At 36.3% G+C, this 22289-nt stretch overlaps 1 protein-coding gene across 1 annotated transcript; it reads right to left on the reverse strand.

The window, feature by feature from the left end:
* Positions 1-290: 290 nt before the first annotated feature.
* CARNMT1 (carnosine N-methyltransferase 1) lies at positions 291-22289 on the reverse strand. The gene is made up of 8 exons (XM_070742680.1): positions 21846-22289; positions 19014-19209; positions 17278-17441; positions 8228-8368; positions 7083-7261; positions 5289-5402; positions 4404-4507; positions 291-2816 (listed from the first exon to the last, which is right to left on the reverse strand). The coding sequence occupies exons 1-8, from the start codon at positions 22217-22219 to the stop codon at positions 2706-2708; spliced, it is 1383 nt and encodes a 460-aa protein (XP_070598781.1). The 5' UTR covers positions 22220-22289; the 3' UTR covers positions 291-2705.

Here is a 22289-nt window from a genome sequence, read left to right on the forward strand (position 1 = left end):
AGAAGATTTGTTATTTTTCTTAAACAGAACAGCAGGGTTAAATGATCCAGGAATCACAAACTTTCAGGCACCACCATGTCATTTTCAGCTAATAAAAAGATGACCAAAAGGTATTCAGAAATAATTTTCACAATGGAAGCAAGGTCAATAATACCAAAAATACAGAATAGTGGTCATAGTTCCATTATAGATCAATAGGAAAAAAAATTAAACTTCACTTGCTACATTATTTGGAAGTAATATTCGCAGATGGTTGCAAAGTCACTATTTGAAATAAAGGATACTTTTCATTTTTAAATTTACTTTCATTTAATGGGGCTGCATTTGTACCTTTTAATTTTATACATCACATGATCATAAAATGATCACAACTGCCAGCCTCCTTTGGTCAAAATAGGTAATTTTCTATTGTGTGCAAATATACAGAGAGTATGCAAACATACATACAAAAATTAACAAAGATTAACCCATAATAGTTCTATTGTAAGATACAGAATATGAATTCTACATATCAGTATTGATATCCTAATTCTCACTTTTCAGTAATCTTTGCCATGTTCATATTCTGAAAGTATTGTCACATGTAGAAAAAAATAAAAATCTTAATACTGTATTCCTCAAAAATTAGTTACTGCTGAATTTCAAAGCATACACACAAAATACGTTACATGAAAATTGGAGTTCAAATGGGGAATGGAAAAAAATTGGAAATAAAATGTTAATTTAAGGACTTAAAGGATTAATACTTGCAATTTTAACCAAAAAATGTAAAACGCAAATAAATCTGATGAATTTAAGACATTTGGTGTACAATAAAAATTATTTGAGCACTGATGCAAGAATTACATTAGTTTCAAAGTAGTTTCAGAAAGTTTAAGTTGTAAAATAACATTTTCTAGGATGAAAAGTAGACCCAGTATTGTGTCCTGCATTTAGCAAAGATAGGAGGAAACTATCAATAGAACAATCCAATACCCACTGAGAAATCAACCACTTACTTCAATGGAACTTACAAAGTAAGTTGCACTGAAAGGCAACTTTGAACATACAGCTACATGAGTTACTGGAGGTAACAGAATGGCTACAGCTTGTATTAATATGAGAATTCAGTTTTCTTTAAAAAGCTTTCATATTCTGAAGTTTATATGAGCCAAGGAAATTTTAGCCAAGAAAATTTTAATTTTTAATTAACAAGCAAATTTTAATTTTTACCTTTTGTACTATGAGTTTAAATAAGTAACAGTGTTGCTCATAGAGCAATATATTCTATTTCTAGTTCAAGTACAGCAGGAAGCAAAATTATTCTTTAACCTTTCAACTTGAAAAAGGACACATAATAGGGAATTAGACTTTAGTCGCATAAGAGAATATATAAATCTTGATTCTCTTGCATTATTTGGTATCTCAAAAGCCAGTTGTGCCCTTGATTATATCTTCTTAGCTCAATTCACTGGAAACATTTTGGACCACCGTATATTTGAAAGCTAAGTTGATATATTAAGTGCATAGAAGAATGCCTAACTTCTATGTTTTGAGGTGGTATATCAATTTCCATAAATTTACCTAGGATTAATTTTAAAGAAATCTTGCATAAACTGTACTTAAATAACTAGAATCCATGGCAGCGAGTGATGCATAAATCTGAACAGAGCTGGTGCTCAACTTATGCCTAATAAAGAGTAATCATATCGTAATTAGTGCAACATTATGACAGATTCCAATAGGTTACATCATGAGATCTACGACCGATAGTACATTTCTCAAAACATAATTGTCCAGTTTGTTTGTGTACGTGTGTCAGTAATATCATAATGTGGGGCAGTTCAGCACAATTACAAATAGCACTGTCCTAAAAGAATTTGGTTTACCACTTATGAATTTGTTCTATGGAAAAATAATGCCTTCAATGAATCAATGCCAGACATCTTTTATGAATATTCCCATATCTTCATTTTGAGATTTGTGACAAAATATTACAAACTTACCTACAGTCTTTTAGACAAGTAGTACATTTATAATAATAGCTTTCATATATCAATGTTTCAAACTATCCATATGCTCAACATAGTATGAGCAAAAGCAACATTATTAATTCCAGCTCTGTGCGCCAATCAATTTTGTGTATAAAATTCTTATGAAGACAAATGTGAGGGTTTTTTTAACAAATGTTTTCTTACCTTTTCTAAAGTTTTAAAATATAAACAGCCACATTAACATGATGCTTTTTGCAGTATTTGCATGGGTTGGGGGGAATCCTTTTACAAAAATCACTAAAATACTGATCAAATACTTTAAGTGAGATATGTATTTGTTTTCTAAACAATTTAACTGTAGGGAGAGGGTCCAGTTTTGTATCCAGTAGTGTTTCATACAAATGTAGTACATATTTTTGTATATTACAGAGAATGATGAATGTCAATAATGTATTAAAATATCAATCTGTCCAAAATCACAAATTAAATAAAATGGAAAGAGCAGATACATAAATATTTGAATTCCACATTAATAACCCAAATATAAATAATGCAGAAATGCATGTTTGGATATGATTAAGAAGTATAGAAAATAAAGAGGGTTACATTCTGTTAGGAATAAAAAGGCACCACTAATAGGATGCTGGGTCCAGTCATCCCTTACAGGCCACTTCATGTTCTTCTAACATTGTTAACAAAAATGCCAGCAATATTCTTTTTGGACAGTCTGTTTCAGATACTACTTTCTGGTTTCCTAACCACAAACATCACACATTCATAATAGTATTTCATCATAGATAATTCATTCACAGTGTATGTTGTCAAAACAGATTCATTCTCCATCTGAAAAATAAACAGTATTTTCTTTAGTTAATTGCATTTCATTTCAAACATGAGATGCTACTGTAATGCTGCACAACTGAAATTTGCCAAGTCAGTATAAGACAAAAAATTCTTTTTTTTTTGTCGGTATAAGATTTTTTTATTTTTTCTCCACCATATGGTGGAAAATTCTTTTAATCTCATGTGTTCTTCCCAACTGTCCTTCTTTTCCTTTAGAACATGTCCGTAAACAAATAGGAATCAATCTATGCCTCTCCTGTCCCCCAACATTTACTCTCCCCTTCTCTCCACTAACACTTGCATGTTCCATTTATCCTGGGAGTTTACAAGTTATTTTATTCTATTTTTTTAATTCATAGTTCCCATCCATCCACCCACCTCTGCATGTTTAGGCAGCTCTAAATATGCAAAAATAATGTTATAAGGGCCTGGTTTTTTAAAAACAAAATCTGCCCAAAGGACACATTGCTCCCAAAACTTCATTGGAGAGGGACAGCATATAAATCCAATTAATAATAAATAAATAAATAAACTATGGAATATTGACAAATTAATCACTTTGTTACTATCATGGTCACTAATTTAATTTAATCGACTTTGATGCCACCCAATCCCATAGGACTCAGGGCAGCTTACAATAATACAGTAATACAATAATAAAAAGAAGTCAAATATTAAACAGTTATAAAACCCAGTGATAAACCCTAACCGAAATGATCCCTTATAAAACCCTAAATCCAACCTAACAAACATACATACCAGTCAAACATAATTTGGGCGCATCAGATGTTAAAATTCACGGCCCCCAGGCCTGTCAGCAAAGCCAGGTCTTAACAGCTTTTGGAAAGGCCAGTAGAGTGGGGGAAGTGCGAACTTCCGGGGGGTGGGGGGGAGTTGGTTCCATAGAGCCAGGACAGCAACAAAAAAGGCCCTCCCCTACGGTCCCACCAACCTACATTGTTCAGTCAATGGGACCCAGAGAAGACTGATTCTGTGCAATCTAATAGGTTTCTGGGAGGTATGTGGCAGGAGATACTTCCATATGGTGAACCTATGGCACGGGTGCCATAGGTGGCACGTGGAGCCATATCTGCTGGCACGCAAGCCATTGCCCTAACTCAACTCCAATGTGCTGGCTAGCTGATTTTGGGCTTGCACAGGGTGTTTTGGCTTCCAGAGAGCCTCCAAGGGGATGGGGGAGGCCATTTTTACCTTCTCCAGCTCCAAGGAAGTCTTTTGAGCCTGTGGATGGCAAAACACAAGCCTACTGGGCCCATCAAAAGTGGGAAATAGGCCATTTCCAGCCTTCAGAGGACCTCTGGGAAGTGGAGGAAGCTGTTTTTGCCCTCCCCAGGCACTGAGTGTGGGCACTCGCACATGCGCGATAGCGCGTGCACATGCTGTTTCGCCACCCGAGGAGAAAAAAGTTCACCATCACTGAGTTAGATGATAACAAAACACCTTGAATTGTGACCAGAGACTAATCGGTAGTCAGTGCAGCACGCATTGTAATGTGATGAAGAATGAACAGAATGAGGAATTATATATTAACATTACTATTGGCATGTGAAAATCAACCTTGCTTACCTCAATATGGAATCCATATTGTAATATTACATTTTTTATATCCTCATAGCTCAATTCAATAGATAATTCATTTGCTAAATTTTCAAAATGATAAAGAAGAGGACCTGGAAAATATTTTAAAAAGCAGTAACTATCAAATCCTTCTGAGATCAATAATAATTTACTAATTTTTTTAAAAAAGCCTCCTTAGTAGCTGAAACCCATCAGGGAGTTTATAATAAAGCTTCCCAAAATACAGTCTGAATAAAAAATATAACAAAATGCAAAATAAACACAACATATATCAGTAAATTAAGACAATTGTACTCTGCTCAAAGACAAGGCATATGCCATTAACAATATAAAAACCCTGGCAAAATAGAAATGTCTTCACTTGGCACTGAAATGCTGCTAGTATGGTAATCAATTAAGCCTCTTAGGGAAGGAATTCCATGAATGGGGTCCCACCACAAAAGTTCTCCCTCTGACCTTATCTCTTCTAAGGAAAGGAGTTGGAGGAGGGACCCCACAGATGATCTGAGAGCCTGGGTAAATACACAGTCAGTAGTGCCTAAAGCACATTTGCATTTTCTTCCAATTTAAAAGTAGATTCTGCTGTTCTACAACGTATAAGATCCTTCTGGCAATCTACTTTAAATTGTAATGTCCGAAATGGTATACAGTCTCCTGCTTGAGCAGGGAGTTGGACTAGAAGTCCTCCAAGTTCTGTTTTATTCTGTTTGAAACTGAAATAAAAGGCTGTCAAAAGCTTTAACCTACAAACTGACAAAGCTCTTAATTCAAAGAGTTTAGATAAAACTGGAATTCCCTTGTATCATACTTAAATTACAATGTACAAATACTGCATTCCTTTCTATTAAACTCAAAAAAGATGTAGTAAATTACCTAAATTGATCCATATTCCTCCTGGTTTAAGTATTTTCCATATTATATCAATGTAATCAATGACATTGTGTGCCGTGTCTATGAAGAAACAGGTTGCTATGCAGTCCCATATATCTATATAGAAACAGGAATAAGGAATAGTGTAATGAAGCTTGCAAGTTACCATCATAAACACGACTTAAGTGTAATAGTTACGCTATTGTGCAACTGTGCTCAGTTCACTATCTTAATTTTCACCCATTTCCTTGGCTGCAACTATGTGTAGTAAATAGTAAATTCCACAGTCTACTTATGCAGAAGAATCTAATACGTAATTTGTAGTATTGTAGTAGTAATTTGTAGTATTGTAGTAGTAATTTGTAGTATTTGATTTTAACTGTCATTGGCCTAAAATAACCAGAATCTACAGTAATAGTACTTAATTAGACATTACTAGTAATAGAAAAAACAAAACTAAAAGCAGAAGATGCTCCCTTAAGAAACTTGTAGTCATTTAATGAAAACAATGTCTTCTGCTTCTAAAAGTCACCAAGTATGAAAACCTTTTAGAGGAACTACCAGTTAAGTTGATTGGTTTATCAAAACATAGAGCCATGTAAAGGTAAAATGAATTCTAGTCATATGTTAAACAAGACAATTTCAACCACTGTGTTTGTGTTTTTTGTAAATTTTTAACATAGAAAGACTTGAATCTATTTTAAATCATTTCTTGTTCTGTAGATGGTACTGTTAAAGTGATTCCGGTTTACAGATAGTCCTTGACTTACGATGGCAATTGGAACTTAAATTTATGCCATTAAGCAATGTGTTCTTAAAAACTCAATCCATACTGCTTAATAAAGTAATCCCTGCGGTCCTAGTTGCCACTGGGAACTGAATCCCACAGTCAATATGCAAGGCACCTTCCTGTCAGCTTACTACAACCAAGTCAGTGGAGAAGCCAACAGAAAATTGCAAGTTCTGGGTGGTTTGCAAGCAGCTGGCAAGCAGGTAATTGGCTGCTGCCAGGAATGGGAGAACATAAGGCGCACGGTAGTGTATGAGAGAGGTACACAAGGGTGCACAAGGAAGGCATGCAAGGCTCCAAAGGTTTCCACAAGGATGCGAGAGGGGCATGGCAAGATTTGGGGAATGTGAGCAAAGATGCATGAATGGTGGGGAGGCACGAGGATGTGGAGTGGCCAATGCCAAATGACTGGAAAGGGGATGAGGAAAGGTGCAGAGATGGAGAAGACATGTGGCCTTGACTTTCTGGAGAAGCTAGAAGAGAAGGTCATAACAGGCGGGAATACCGTGGGGCACTACTATTAATTGTGAGATCATATGATCACAGGAGTGCTGAGGTGGCCAGAACTACGAAGTCTGCTTGTAGCCATCATTTGTTAAGCATTGTTATAACTTTAAATGGTGGCTGAATAAATGGTCATAAATTGAGAACTATCTGTATTTATTTTCTATCTGGGAGAAAAGGGGGGGGGGAAAGCTGATCAAATCTTATTGTTTTGTACAAAGACTTTCTTGCTCTTTTATTGCACTGCTAAAGCACAACCAAGTCTTATTTGTTAACTGATAAAACAACCTAAACAGATGAGATCAGAGAGCTCTCTAACATCTAAATATCTTCCAATAAAATTATGACACTTTAATAGAAAAACGGAGATGCATTGATTTTTTTTAACTTAAGGGTTTTTAAATTATTTACAAAAAATAATTTTAATTATCTAATATTGCCTTGTTTTTAACAATTTGACAAATTTCATTTTCCAAGTGTAGTTCCTACCCTTCCCCACTTACTACTCTCAGAGTAGATTTCTCGAAAATCGCCTGCTGTCATAGAAAAGTTGGCACCAAGAGGAAGACTGTGAGGATCAACATCGGGGAAATAAATTGGCTGTATTTGATCAGCAGATCTCTTGTTATTGCTAAACTGATGAATCCAGGGATATAATTTACATGAGTTAGTTTCACAGCATCTGTAACATATAATTATCAAAAAGTTGTGTTTTTTATACAATACAAAGTTGTTACAAAACAAAGCTGTTATTTATGAAACAAAACAAATCTTAATATTTTATTCTGTGTTCTTTCAAACACAACTTGAATTATTAACATCAGCATGTCTTTCTAAAAAATAATTGCTGCAAGATTTCACTTATAATTTGTAAGCTACTACAAAGAAGCAACTACAAAAAACATTTGCTTTTTAAAAATTTAAGAAGACTAAGATACCGAGTTTAGTTTTTTAAGCAACTTCGAACAACTTTTAAACAATTTTATTCATTGCTTAAAATTAATCTCATTAAATCTTTAAAATTAAAACAGATTGCAGACAACTCAAATGTCTAACCTCTTATAGGTGATCTAGAAAGGGCAGGCCCATTTTTTTTCTCTTCGGGGTATTCAGGTACTTAAAAGTAAGAGCAGTTTGCCTTTCTAGAGTTTTCCACTTTTATTTGTAAAAAGAACTCTGGAATTAGGCAAAAACAGGGCAATTTAGTGATGATTGTTGGGGGTTTAAGGTTAGAAGAAACCTTTTAGCCATTTTGAAGATGAATTTAGGTAGCAGAATTTTGATGTGCTGAGAAGCACCATACAACCCGTGCACTGCCCACCATTACTGTATAATTTCCTATTATATACAATTGAAAAATTATTTAACCAATTTGAACACAGTCACCCTAAAAATGGCATCTGAAAACGGTTAAGTGTAGCCAATTAAAATGAGCATATATGAAATATAATAAATCCCCCACCCCAATATAACATCCCTAAGGCATATTAGTTTAGCATTTAAATCATTTAAAGAAGTATGTGAAATATCAAACACCCAAACAGTTAACACTCAGTTACAGAACCCGAGTTTCATGAAATAGGAGTGTCTGTGCTGGTCCGTTCAAAAACACAAGAGTAGAACCAAATATACAAGGCGGCATAGGTACCTGTTCAGTACAAAATTAGAAGAAAAAAGCATAAAGAGGCTCCATTCATTTCCTTGACAAGTGTAACCAAGCATAGCTATTTCCCAGGCCAATCTACCTAGCCCAGCACCAGGGACCAGGACATTTACTTTGGAGAGATCCCTGAAACAAGAAAAAGGGTTAATCTTTCATTAAATATATTTGAGAAAAATAATGCCAATTCATTTTGGATTGTGTCTACTTCCTAAGCTTGGTATATTCTAGCAAAAAAGCATCTTCAACATGTTTACTGACACTACACACAGAAAATTATTTACTTTTATTTAAATTTTCTACAGGTATGTATTACAACGTATATATATTTTCTGGTCTCAATCCTGCAAGTAGCCTGATTCTACAGCAATATAATTTCAGAAAAAAAGTATATTTTTTTAAAATCACTGGTTTCATTCTTCAGTTTGCACTGAAGAATATTGTGATTTTGTTTGCACTTTGCACAAGCTTAAGATGTAAACGCTATTCTTGTTTTGTAACATTTTAATTCCAGTTTATTTAAAGGGATTTTCTCCCAGGCAAATTTGTAAATAAATAAATACTCATCCCTCCATCCTTCTGATGTCGGTAAAATGAGGACCCCAATTGTTGAGGGCAATATGCTGATTCTGTAAGCCACTTAGAGAGTGGCTGTAAAGCATTGTGAAGTCGTATATAATTCTTAGCGCTATTGCTATCTAGACTGGTGTATCTAACCTTGGCAATTTTAAGACCTGTGGACTTCCAGCTCTCAGAATTCTCCAGTCAGTTATGCTATACTTTGTACTTAAGACTGATTTATTTTCAAATTTACAAAAACAGCAATAAATAATTAGCTAGTGAATAAATTTTGAAAGTCTGTACCATCCAGAGACCAGTCACAACCACACCCTTTACCAAAATGTTCTATTCTATTACTCTGACATCCATACCATTCTATGAAACACAATCTCACTACTTGATGATTTCGGTGAATTTATTTATTTATTTATTTATTTATTTATTTATTCATTCATTCATTCATTCATTCATTCATTCATTCATTCATTCATTCATTCATTCATTCATATTTATGTGCAAAATAAACCAATAAGGATTAATTTCTTCAGTTCAATTTTCATATCATTGTGTGCAGAAATGTTCAGACTACTTTCCAAGTGAAAAAAGTATTCAAATTGACCAAACATAAGCACTGCAAATGAAGAGTTTTCGGTCCGGGTCCGGGTGACCCGGGAACAGAAGATTTGTTACTTTTCTTAAACAGAACAGGAGTGTTAAGAGCAGTGGTTAGAATACAGTATTGCATGCTAACTCACTGATCAGTACCAGGAATTCAATTCTGGTTGCCTCAAGGTTGACTCAGCCTTGTTGGAGGCAATATGCTGACTCTGTAAACCTTAGAGAAGGGCTGCAAAGCACTAGGAAGCAGTATGTAAGACTAACTGCTATTGCTATTAACAGAATGAAGCCAGTTAACAGATGTTTTACGATCCTCCACCTGTAATGTTTTAGAAAAATCTTTAAATACAAGTCTTGACAATACTGTAGCCAGCCCATCAATACAAAATGGTACACATTAAAACCCAGAGAGCTTTCAGCATTACCATGCCTTATGAGGTATGTTTTGAACCAGCCTTTCCCAGCTTCAGGCCTCTCCAGATGTGTGGAGTTAATTTTCAAAATTCTCAACAATAGTCATGTTGTCTAAGATCTGAAGGTCTTATTTCAATAATTAAGAATTCTTTTCATTCTTGATAATTCTAATTATCTAGCAAAATACAGTGGTACCTCTACCTAAGAACGCCTCTACTTACAAACTTTTCTAGATAAGAACCGGGTGTTCAAGATTTTTTTTGCCTCTTCTCAAGAACCATTTTCCACTTACAAACCCGAGCCTCCTTAACCGGAAAAAGGCAGGGAGAAGCCTCCTTGGGGCCTCTCTAGGAATCTCCTGGGAGGAAACAGGGCCGGAAAAGCCAGGGAGAAGCCTCTGTGGGGCCTCTCTAGGAATCTCCTGGGAAGAAACAGGGCCTCCACCCTCCCTGTTGATTCCTATGGGAATAATTGCTTCTTCTTACAACTTTTCTACTTAAGAACCTGGTCACGGAACGAATTAAGTTCGTAAGTAGAGGTACCATTGTAACTTCCTTTCCCGGAATATGGAAAAAAATCTAAATAAGCTTAAATAAACTTTAGACAGTTTCTAACAGTCCTAAAATGACCATGTAGAAATGATAATAAGTTTTAAAACATAAGATGATACAACTATTAATACATAGGGGAAAATCTCTTGGAATCTGAAATGAACATTCTAAAAAATACACATTTGGATAAGGCAAGCATACTAGGAAAGACTTAGTAAAATCAAATGATTATGAATAGTGACTCAATCTTTAATCTAGTGAAATGTACAATATAAACTATCAGGAGATGCTAACTGCACTAAGCTATATAAGCTCATCAGTATTTTAAAGAACTCTTTTATATATTAATGTTTTAATACTGCCTTTATTACTTTATAAGTCACTCAAGGTGGAAAACACATCATACTTTTTCCTCCTTCTATTTACTCCACAACAATCCTGTGAGGTGGGCTGAGATTGACTGGCCCAAAGTTACCCAACTGCCTTTTGTGGCTAAAATGGGACTAGAACTCAGGGTCTCCTGACTTCTGGGCCAGCATCTTAACCACTATACCAAACATTGGTATCTTTTTAAATAGTAATTTTATTAAAAATTACAATTGGAAAGATAAAAACTAATACAAACTAAAAAAATGAAATAAAAGAAAAAGGAAAAATTAAAAAAATCATAAAAGAAAAAAAAATGGTATAGAAATTGAGGTAAAGAGAATATATATATCAGTCAGTCAGTCAGTCAGTCATCGCCCTTCATCCCAACAGGTCTAAGCAATTATAGGAACTTGCCATCTTCTGTTAAAATAAAGCAAATATCTTTTTTCCATGTCTCATATCTTATCAATAAACAAAACTTTTAACTGCCTCATTTTAGTCCTAATCAGCAAATGTCTATGAAATAACATCATATCTATTTTAACCTTGGAACAAAAAAAAAATCAATTTTAGAATCCTTCCTTTTTTGTTAACAATCTTGATTTTAATCCCTTCAAATAATGTACTAGACTCCAGTTTTATTACTTTTCATTTCTGTGATCTTTGCCACAAAATGCTTAAAAGCTTTAACAAGGCTCTTTTGTAAATCCAATGTAAGAAACCAGGCCACTCTTTTGCTTTATTTGTATATCTTTTTAATTATAATTTAAAGGTATAATAGCATTTTATATATCAAATAGAGCAGCTTTTCATATCATTCTTGTAGCCTGACATTTTAAAATCTATTTTTAAATAATTGTAACGTACAGTGATACCTCTACTTAAGAACTTAATTCGTTCCCTGACCAGGTTCTTAAGTAGAAACGTTCTTAAGTAGAAGCAATTTTTGCCATAGGAATCAATGTAAAAGCAAATAAGGACTTTTTTTTTAGGAAAAAAAAACAACTTGGAATTTGGGTGGGAGGAGGAGGAAGAAGAGGAGGAGGACAGTTGCTGCTGAAGGAAGGAGGTGAGGTGAGGGGAATTCAAAAAGTCCAAAACTTTAAGGCTTTAAAAAAAAAAGAGAGGGAGTTTGAGGCGGCGAGGAGGCGCACGCACCTCCAATATACCCGGCACGAGGCTACCTCCCATACACTGGCTGCTGCTGCTACTACCTGCTGCCTCTTCCTTCCCATGCTGAAGGGCTCCCCTCTCTTCTTGCTTGCTCGCTTTGTAGCCGGCACCTTTCCTTCGCTGTGGTGACTCCTAGGCTGCCCAGAGAGAAGGGAGCATTTATTTTTTCTGGGCGCTGGCAGAAGTTTATTCCATATCCAAGCGCCCAGAGAAAGGAAATTGCTTTGTTCGCTCTGGACTGCCAAAGCCTCCTTAAGCACCACCAAAAGGCTCCTCTGGCAAGCCAGATGGCCGGGATTAAAGGGGGAATGGCAGGAAACTGGCCGGGCCTTCGTGCCGCTCTCAAATTTCCTGGGAAATTTTTTCGGGCTCGGGTTTTTAAGTAGAAAATGGTTCTTAAGTAGAGTCAAAAAAATCTTGAACACCTGGTTCTTATCTAGAAAAGTTCTTAAGTAGAGGCATTCTTAAGTAGAGGTACCACTGTATATGACTTTCCCTTTCCTAACAAATATTTTAATTTTAATTGTAAAAATGAAAAAAAATCTAAAAATTAATTTTACTTCATTGTCACAAAACAGTCTTCAATATATCCAATGTCCAAAATATTTGCTTCATTTTTTATTAGTAAATATCAGAGTTTCAAACAGCATCCAAACTAAATCAAAAGTTGACCTCTCCTGATTCCTAAGAGGTCAGTAAGGGGCGTGCATAAGTGCACCAGTGCCTTATGTCCCCCGTCCTAATGTTTCTCTTTTACTACTATCATGTATATTTAATTTAATTTTAATTAATTTAATTTAATTTATTCTTTGTCCAATATACAATACAATACAATATTTCTAAAAGTTCCTATTAACAGAGGCATATTGGCACATCTGGATAAAATCTGAAGTCCCCGGGGGTTTTTCACCCTGTTGAAAGTTCAAGACCTTGTCCCCATACTCCCAAATCCATCAACTGCCAACCTGGGAAGAATCCACCCATCACAGGTACAGGAGTGCAAAGACAAAGGAGGACCCTGACTATCTATTAAGAATCTATTAGAGCTACACAAAGACAGACGCTCATGCAATTCCCCATCTCAAATTCCCACATTAAAGAATGCACATTAAAGTACTATAAAGTGTGGCAGTCCAAAGACTCCCACTAAAATGGCTTTGGCCTGACATTTAATATTATTCTCCTCTAACTGTAATATTTAGTTCCTTCTGGTTCTCTCTCAATCTTCCAAATCTCATCCTTTCTTAAGAATTCAAACCAAAGCATTTTACCACAGAAAGGATTCTTAATTCAAATCCAGCCAGACCCTTCACTTGTAACTTTCAAAAATCAAAGTTATAATCACTCTTTTGCTGTGTATTCAAAAAATAAGGTATTTTTTAAAGAATAAGTCCTTAAACTTGCATTTAAAATTTATTTTGCTAAGGGTTGAAGGAAACTCACCCAATGCTATAAACCTAGTCAGCGCAAATATTCTTAATAGCAGAAAAGCAGTTAACAAATAATAACCAAAAGTGGTTTGAAAAGTATGGGAACCCAGTGTCCTTTTTAAAGACACAAAACACAATTTCAAGAAAATGTTTATTCCACTCACTCAGAGCTCTAAACTGGCCAGAAATCTGTCACACAGGTTCTTACGAGGAGTAATCTGTATAGAGCATTTGTGAGTAATCTCAAATCCTGTTCTTGTTCAGAGAGTAATTACAAAGAACCACTGTACTTGCTAGCTCTTTATATGGCCTTGGTTGTTGGCTCCACTTTTGCTTGACTTAAATCCTGACATTAATACACAAAAATAATATACAGTGTTCCCTCGATTTTCGCGGGTTCGAACTTCGCGGAAAGTCTATACCACGGTTTTTCAAAAATATTAATAAAAAAATACTTTGCGGGTTTTTTCCCTATACCACGGTTTTCTCCACCCGATGACGTCATATGTCATCGCCAAACTTTCGTCTGCCTTTAATAAATATTTTTTTAAATAAACTTTAATTAATAAACATGGTGAGTAATAATCTGAATGGTTGCTAAGGGAATGGAAAATTGTAGTTTAGGGGTTTAAAGTGTTAAGGGAAGGCTTGTGATACTGTTCATAGCCAAAAATAGTGTATTTACTTCCGCATCTCTACTTCGCGGAAATTCGACTTTCGCGGGCGGTCTCGGAACGCATCCCCCGCGAAAAGCGAGGGGACACTGTATGTAGTAATACCTCGTCTTACGAACTTAATTGGTTACGTGAGGAGGTTTGTAAGGTGAAAAGTTTGCAAGACGTCCTTCCTGGCCAGCCGAAACGTGGACTCCAGGAAGGACATCTTCGTGACGTCAAAGCTCCGCCCATGGAATTCCCTATTGGGATTCCCCACCTCTGTTTGAGCCTCTCAACCGGCCGACAGCTCTTTTGCAAAGCTGACAGCCGGGCGGCGGGGCTTCTTGGCGTCCTCCCGAACCCAAATGCCGAACCCGAACTTTTGCCGAACTTCTGGGTTCGGCGTTCAGGAGAACGCCGAGAAGCCCCCCGGCTGTTTCAAAAGGCGATAGCCGGGCAGCGGGGCTTCTCGGCGGCCTCCCGAACGCCGAACCCAGAAGTTCGGCAAAAGTTCAGGTTCGACGTTTGGGTTCGGGAGGATGCCGAGAAGCCCCCCGGCTGTTTCAAAAGGTGACAGCCGGGCGGCGGGGCTTCTTGGCAGCCTCCCGAACCCGAACGTTTGCCGAACTTCTGGGTTCAGCATTCGGGCGGGTTCGTAAGGCGAAAAAAGTTCGTAAGAAGAGGCAAAAATGTTCTGAAACCCGGTTCGTATCTCGGAAAGTTTGTATGACAAGGGGTTCTTATCACGAGGTACTACTGTATTTCTTTTGCTAGTTTGAATTTCACCAGTTTATTATGACTATGTGCATTCACCAATATTGTACTGGATACAATGTCATTCCACTGAAAGATTCTGTTTCAGACAGTAGATAGGATTGTTAATCTCTGCCTATATTTCTGTGTAAGAAGTTTAAGCGTGTTCCAGGACTAAGACCTTCTATAACAGATTTGTGGCAGGGAGTCCTGTATAAACAGAAATCTGCTCTTGGAACATCGAATGTAATCTAATATTCATCTTTCCCAGGTTTCTGACTGAGCAGAAAAGCAGTATATATTGAATAAATTTGCACCTGGAAAATCAGTCTTTTTCCTACTGAATAAACAATTACACATTTAGACTGGCCAAATTCTTTAAGAAAGGGATTTTCAAAATGTAGAGCATAAGAAATCTAAGGGGATTATAAATGGAGGGGATGCTCATTCTCCCTGGACAACTGTCAGATTTTCTAGTTGTTTTTGAAACTCTTAATTCAAAATAAATGTGAGACAAGAAGTGAAATTAGCTTTCTCAAAAATAAAAGCCAGATTGTGACATATCGCGGCATTTTTTGCTTTTGCGGAACTGGGGTGGGCATGGCTTGTGCATGACAATTTGACAGGCATGCTATAGAGCAGTGATGGCGAACCTTTTTTTCCTCAGGTGCCAAAAGAGCATGGGCGTGCGTTATCATGCATGCAGAGTTCCCATACGCATAATTCAATGCCTGGGGAGGATGAAAATAGCTTCCCTCGCCCCCCAGAGGTCCTCTGGAGCCCGGAAACAGCCTGATTCCCAACTTCTGGTGGGCCCAGTAGGCTCGTGTTTCGCCTTCCCCAGGCTTCAAAGGCCAGAGGAGGATAAAAACACCCTCCCACATCCACCCAGAGTCTCTCTGGAAGCCAAAAACGCCCTTCTCTGTGCAAGTCAAAAATCAGCTGGCCAGCACACACATGCACGTTGGAGCTGATATAGAGCAACAACTCACGTGCCAGCGGATATGGCTCCGCATGCCACCTGTGGCACCCGTGCCATAGCTTCGCCATCACTGCAATAGAGGTTAACCTTAATTAAAAAGGAAGTGGTATCTTATTGCCAAATCCTCACCACAGTATTTATCTTTAATTAAATTTTTTAAAAATTTTAAAAATTTCATCTGACTGTGGTGTTTTGATATTAGTTAGAAAAAGTAGTAAACATTCAAAACGTTCTGGGACAATTTATTTATGTATTTCTTCAATATGAGTGCTCAGGAATGGCAACGTATTCATTATCTTTCCAGATGAATAAGCCACATTAGTAAAAAAACATACTTCTGCTTCTTTAAATAAAGACATCCATATCAAATGTCTTTATTTTGTTGGTTCTTGAGATTTAATATTATTGTCTTTGACTTTTATTGTGCAGAAGACACCCCAGTGTGGTTAATGATGTGGGCTGGCCACACTATAACTTTGCTGAGTTACTATAACTTTTGTCTATAGGACAAAATACTTCAAAATAGATCACAGATGATCAACCCCACTACCTAGTTTAAAAAATATTTTTTTAAAAAAATCTTACTGTACAGAAAGGGGGGGGGGACTTTTATACTTCAAAAGAAGGAAAAAAGAAAATGCTAATCCTTAACATTTAATAATATCCTTATACAGTTAAAAAATTCACACACACATCCTTTTTCCACAAAGCTGGATGGTAAAGTGAGGGTTCTTGAGAAAGTCAAACCCTTTTATTTAAATATATAAAAACTTACCGTAATTTTTTCTATATTTGAAGACATTCTTGAATGCCTTGAATCTAACAAGGGAAGGGTATTCATGTTATATTATGAATGAGCTTTTTAGCTTTTTTTTCTTCAGTAATGCAGTAGCAATTACAAGCTATGTTAAAGTGAGATTAAAACAGGTTTCGTTTTTCCCACCACAGTTATCAAATGAATTCTCTCAACACAGACAAGGGAAACATTGGACTGTGGGTCAAGATTGCCATGCTATGTCCATTTAATAAAGAATCTCAAATAACCAAATCTCACCTATAAAGAGACCACTAATACTAGTGCTATTCCCTTCCAATGGTTTATTTGCTCTCTGCTTGAGATAAAATAGGATTGTTAGGTTTCACAAAAGAACTGTGGTACTGAGAGCTTTTAGTTCCTTTCATCTCTGGCTCTTAAAAAAATTAAAAGGAAGATATAACCAAGTCATCTTGTGGTCTTCTCAACATATCTTTCCAAATTATGAAATGCTGTTAATAGCTAATAAAAGAGCTATCTTATCAAAGTTAAGTGATATGTTATTCTTGTAACTATAAACTTTACTCTCTTTGCCGATTTGTTTAATAATAACAATTACATTTTAAGTGACGCTATTTAAAAAGACGGCAAACTTTCATGATGTTTTTTTTTCTTATGATCTAAACAAATTTTCAAAGACCAGTTCCAGTAACCTTTACCAGAAATGCATTATTGTGCATATCTTCTCTTTAAATAAACATTTTTAAAGGTATTTACCATCTGTCTTTTGGAAAGTTCTTTACAATTTCATTAATGATAGGCTGATAGCAAGAATCTCGCTCAGGTTTCCCAGTTTCACTCCAATCTCTTACAAATTGTTTCAGAGTGGATTTTAATTTATCCATGTCAAAAGTTGAAGCTGGTGTAATCTTTCCATTTCCCTAATTTAAAAAAAAGTTAGCTACAGATTAATTTCATACATTATCATAACATCTTGGTTACAATACAGATTAATTTGATACATTATCATAACATCTTGGTTAATATAAAAATGTAGGGCTAATAACTGGAATCTAAATTAAAACTAATATCCTAAATCAACTTTTCACATATGTTATATGATACTGTCACACAATATATATAACACATTAAAACGTTGACATTCATTATTCAGAATAAAAGTTGTTTGGTGAGCCTTTTCACAGCCATAGCTTCTCATTGCTATTTCATGTGTCTCTACAGATATTCCAATATAAGTCAATACTTGTTTTGTTGATAAGGTGCTGAGAATACATATTACATTTAGTTTGTATTTAGAAAGGGAAATTATAAATATGGACTACAAAGAGGGAAGTAAGGAGACTGAGAAGTTCAGAAATGGCAGTCAAAACTGGAAATTACGTGGTGAACATGTACTTATATATGTCTAGTAGCTGCTAAAAATAGCTATTAGTTTAAAACCAGCAAAAAAAGGCTAGTGATCCTAAAATGAATCAGGCAGCATTTGTGCTGCTAAAAGTCTATTAGATCATGAATCATCTAATGTCCATTAAGTGATCCGGAGATAATTCAGATTGGTGAAGAGGAAGAGGCTTGGCAGAGATCTTCTTTACTCTTTAAATAGTATCCAAAATGATTAAAAAGAAAAAGATAAAAAAGATTTAACTAATCAAAATAAGTCCAGTTAAACCAATACCAATTAATAGCAGGTGTGCTTATGATAAAATTTGGGGGGGGGGGGAAATCTCACTAATATCTGTAAGGTCTTTCTTAATTCATACATAAGTAAAACTGGACAAGTATCAGCACACACATCCATGCTTAGTTCTGACTAGAGCTGAAAATGGGTGTTAAAAAACTTCCCTGTATGCCTGAAACATGATCTTATCTGCAAAGGGAAATGGAACTACTGTATTCATATTGATAGGAAGACCATTTGGAGCCTGTCAATCACACCTGAAAAGTTTAAGGCTAAAGAAAGGAACTATTGTTTATGTCTCGAAAGGTAGTTTAAATATAAAGGGGAAAATAAAAACTGGAATATTGTTTTGTACTATAACTGAATATCAAAACCTTCAGTAATTCCCAGGACATAGGGATAAACTGAAGATAATAAATAGCGTGAACACCTGTGAAAACTAAGAATCAGCTTCAAGCAAAAAATCAGGGTAGAATTGGAAAAGATCTAATTACCTTTATTTTAAAAGACAAGACCAAATTTGAATGAGTAGGCACAGCTTTTGTAGAAATATATCTTCTATTTGTGAAAACATTCCTCCTTATCACTAATGAAAGAGAATCATGGTTTACTGGAATGGACTAGAAAGGTATTTCATTTGTAAAATCCAAGAAAAAGTTCATCAATTTTTCTAGAACTTTCTTGATTTAATCTAAGCAATTTGAAAACTATTCCATGTGGAAAAAAAGCCCATCTATAAATCACTAAAAAAATTAAATTAAAATAAGTCAAATACAACACAAATGCTCTTTTAGAAATAAAGTGCTCAACATACATCACCATCATATTCTCTATTTTCAAACATTTGGGTACAGTCATTCACAATAGACTGCAGGATCCATTGATTGTGGTCAACACATTTTCTAATCTTGTCAAGATGAGGGAGAAACTGAGGTAACAATTTCTGTTGCATGGCTGGAAGTGTTCTAAATTGTTTTTCTGCACGAGTCACTCTTTCATGCATATTAATTCTAGAAAAAAAAAAACCAAGTATCAAAAATAATGAGTAAAACAAAGTTCCCTTGGTATCAGTCTTGTACATTTTCAGTGGATCACATATATAAATTTATCAAATATAATTCCAGGAGAACATACAGTTAGAATTCTGTTAAAATTAACAATTTAGGATCCCATGAATTTCACTGCTAGACAGAACAATGTTCCAAATTCTATTTTATATTACTAACAAACACGTTTGTTACTTGGATCATATTCTTTTTAAAAGAAATGACAAATGCATATGGCCTGTCACCAGTAGCCATTTAGATTTATAAATTTTGTAAAACAGCACACATATATTGTTTCAGAAAACTTTTAAAGCAGAAGATAAATGTATTTGAAAACTTGTTCTGAATTATTGACTTCATTTACATTGTTTTAGGTTTATTCGGGGGCTGTTTCAAATGGTTCTAACTTATGGAGCGACGATGCATTTTATAATTTAAATTATAGACACTGCAATTGTAGAAATGAAATTAGTAAGCATAACATTTTTATTAAAAACACAATTGAAAATCACCAATAATATTAATATTAATAATATTAAGATGAGCTGCAGATTCAGCAGTTCCATTAGCTTCACAGATACAATTTAAATACAGGCTAAATAGTGTTAAAAAGAGGGCCTTGTTGAAATTTATCTTGATGGATTCCTAACACTAACCACAAACTGAAAAACTAAATCAATGAATATGGACATGGCAATACATTTGGAAGTGGTAACTTAGACAGCTTAATATATAATTGACACTGGTATCTTCATCTACTCCATGATTTTGGAAACAGAAATGAAATTATAAGCATTTAAACAATCCTGTCCACAACTACTCAGAATTGTGCTATATTCAATAGATCTTACTGCCAGGAATCCTTAGTATGTTTGCTTTTGTTCAGTCATTTATGACTCTTCATGATCTAATGGACCTCATTTCCCTAAGTTTATCTGCTACTAACAGCTTTTTAAATTCTTGAAAGGTTATGCACAGGTGATCAGTGTTATTATTTACCCACTTTGTCTTGTTGGTCTTTTTAAAACTCACTTTTACATTTTCAATGACCTTCTTTCATGACTCTTGCCTTCATATTATGTGTCCAAAATATTTAAACTGCAGTTTTTTGTGAGTGCTTCCATGTGGCCTCATTTTTTTCCTTTAATATTAAATAGAACCTACTTAGAATAACTTTGTTACTAATTGGCATACATTAAAATGAAATTTTGTTGCATACAACTCTCAAAGGGTCACCAGCTTCAATAAACATTACATAAAATGTTTGTTTATGTACTGTTACATAAACAACAAGTATTTTTGTTTGTTCCAAGAATATCCAAGGTATTCTCAACTACTTTTCTGGTGGGAACAACTCAAAAGAGATCAATTTTTCTTCATTCAGACTTCTTGGGGACCCAGTTTTCAAAATCATATGTTACAACTGGCAAGACCATGGCCTTCAAAATACATGTACCTACTTAGGTGTGATGTCTCTGCAGTTTAACAAGTTATCAAAACCTGCCATAGTTCCTTTAAATAGGAAACATTGCTTCATTTCATGGCTTACATTAACAGAAAAGACATGCTTTAAAACAGTATTCCAATCTAAAGTACTCCCAAATGCTTCCATGCTGGACCTCTCCTAATCTCCAACCCACAAGGGTTAAGATCAATAGGAAGAGTTAGGTTTCAAAACATCTGGATGGTTCCAAATTGGCATCTTAATTCAGAGTAAGGACCAGCAGGCTGAGTACTCTCTGTACTCAGAGTACAGAGTAAGTAGCAGGGTGGATTTCTGAGTAAATAATTTATTAAATGGGTATCCCATCTTTTTCTCTAGAGTTTAAGGTGCATTGAGCTGAAAGAAAGTGAGCTGGTCCCAAATCCTTCAATGAGTTTCCATGATTGAGGCTGGGCTTGAATTGGGTACAGGTAGTTCTTAATGACCACAATTGAGGCCAAAATTTATGTGGCTAAGCGAGAAATTTGTTAAGCATGTTTTGACGCCATTGTACCACTTCTCTTGCCATGTTTGTTAAGCAAATCACTGCAAGTCGTTAAATCAGTAACATGGTTGTTCAGTGAATCCAGCTTCCCTGTTGACTTCGCTGGTCAGAAGGTTGCAAAAAGATGAGCCCCAGGATGCTGCATTATAAATATGAACCAGTTGTCAAATTGCAGGACTATGGGGATACTGCAAGAGTTAAAAATAGTCCTTAAGTCGCTTTCACAAGACAAATTCCTTGTGTGTCCAATCACACTTGGCCAATAAAATTCTATTCTATTCTATTCTTTAGTGCTGTTGCAAGGCCAAAGGGTCACTAAAGGAACTGTTGTAAGTGGAGGACTACCTGTTATTTCCAGCCTTTGATCACCCAATCCCCCCATCATTACCACTCCAGCCTCTTTGGGTAGATACCACTATGAACTGGTGTATCTGAGTCAGGATCTACACAGGTAATGGGGATGAAGGGTATGCAGGGGTCTCAAACCTTGGCCACTTTAAGACTTGTGGACTTCAACTCCCAGGAGGAATTCTGGGAGTTGAAGTCCACAAGCCTTAAAGTGGCCACGGTTGGAGACCTCCTGTATCAGCAAGCGGGGAGTAAATCGGTTACCCATAGTAACGGAAGGCATTGATAATTCTCCGGAAGTGCTCCCGCTCCTGCTTCTCGTCTTCTTTCCCGTCCAACTTCGTGGTCGCCAGCTGCGGCAAGGAGTCCCGCTCGTACCCGGTGTTCCCTGCCGCCGCTTCTCCATCCCGTCTGGGCGGCTCCGCCTGTTCTCCGTCTTCCTCGCTGTCCCGGCTGTCCCCGTGCGTCGCCTCGCCCCGCGAGGGCGCCGGCGCCGGCGCCTGCTGCAGCCCTCGCCGCGACAGAGCGCACGCGGCGGGCGCCGACATCCCGGCCGCTTTACCCCGACGCCGAAAGCGAACGGGCGCTCGGACTCCACGCGCTCTTTTCCGCGCGTGATGACGCGCTTCCGGATTCATAGAGAACAACTGTTAAGGCGGCGGGTCAGCCAACCGCCTCTCGCCGAAAACGACTCCGTCGCTCTCGCCC

The sequence above is a fragment of the Erythrolamprus reginae genome, chromosome 2, assembly GCF_031021105.1.
Source record: "Erythrolamprus reginae isolate rEryReg1 chromosome 2, rEryReg1.hap1, whole genome shotgun sequence".
Classification (NCBI taxonomy): Eukaryota; Metazoa; Chordata; class Lepidosauria; order Squamata; family Dipsadidae; genus Erythrolamprus; species Erythrolamprus reginae.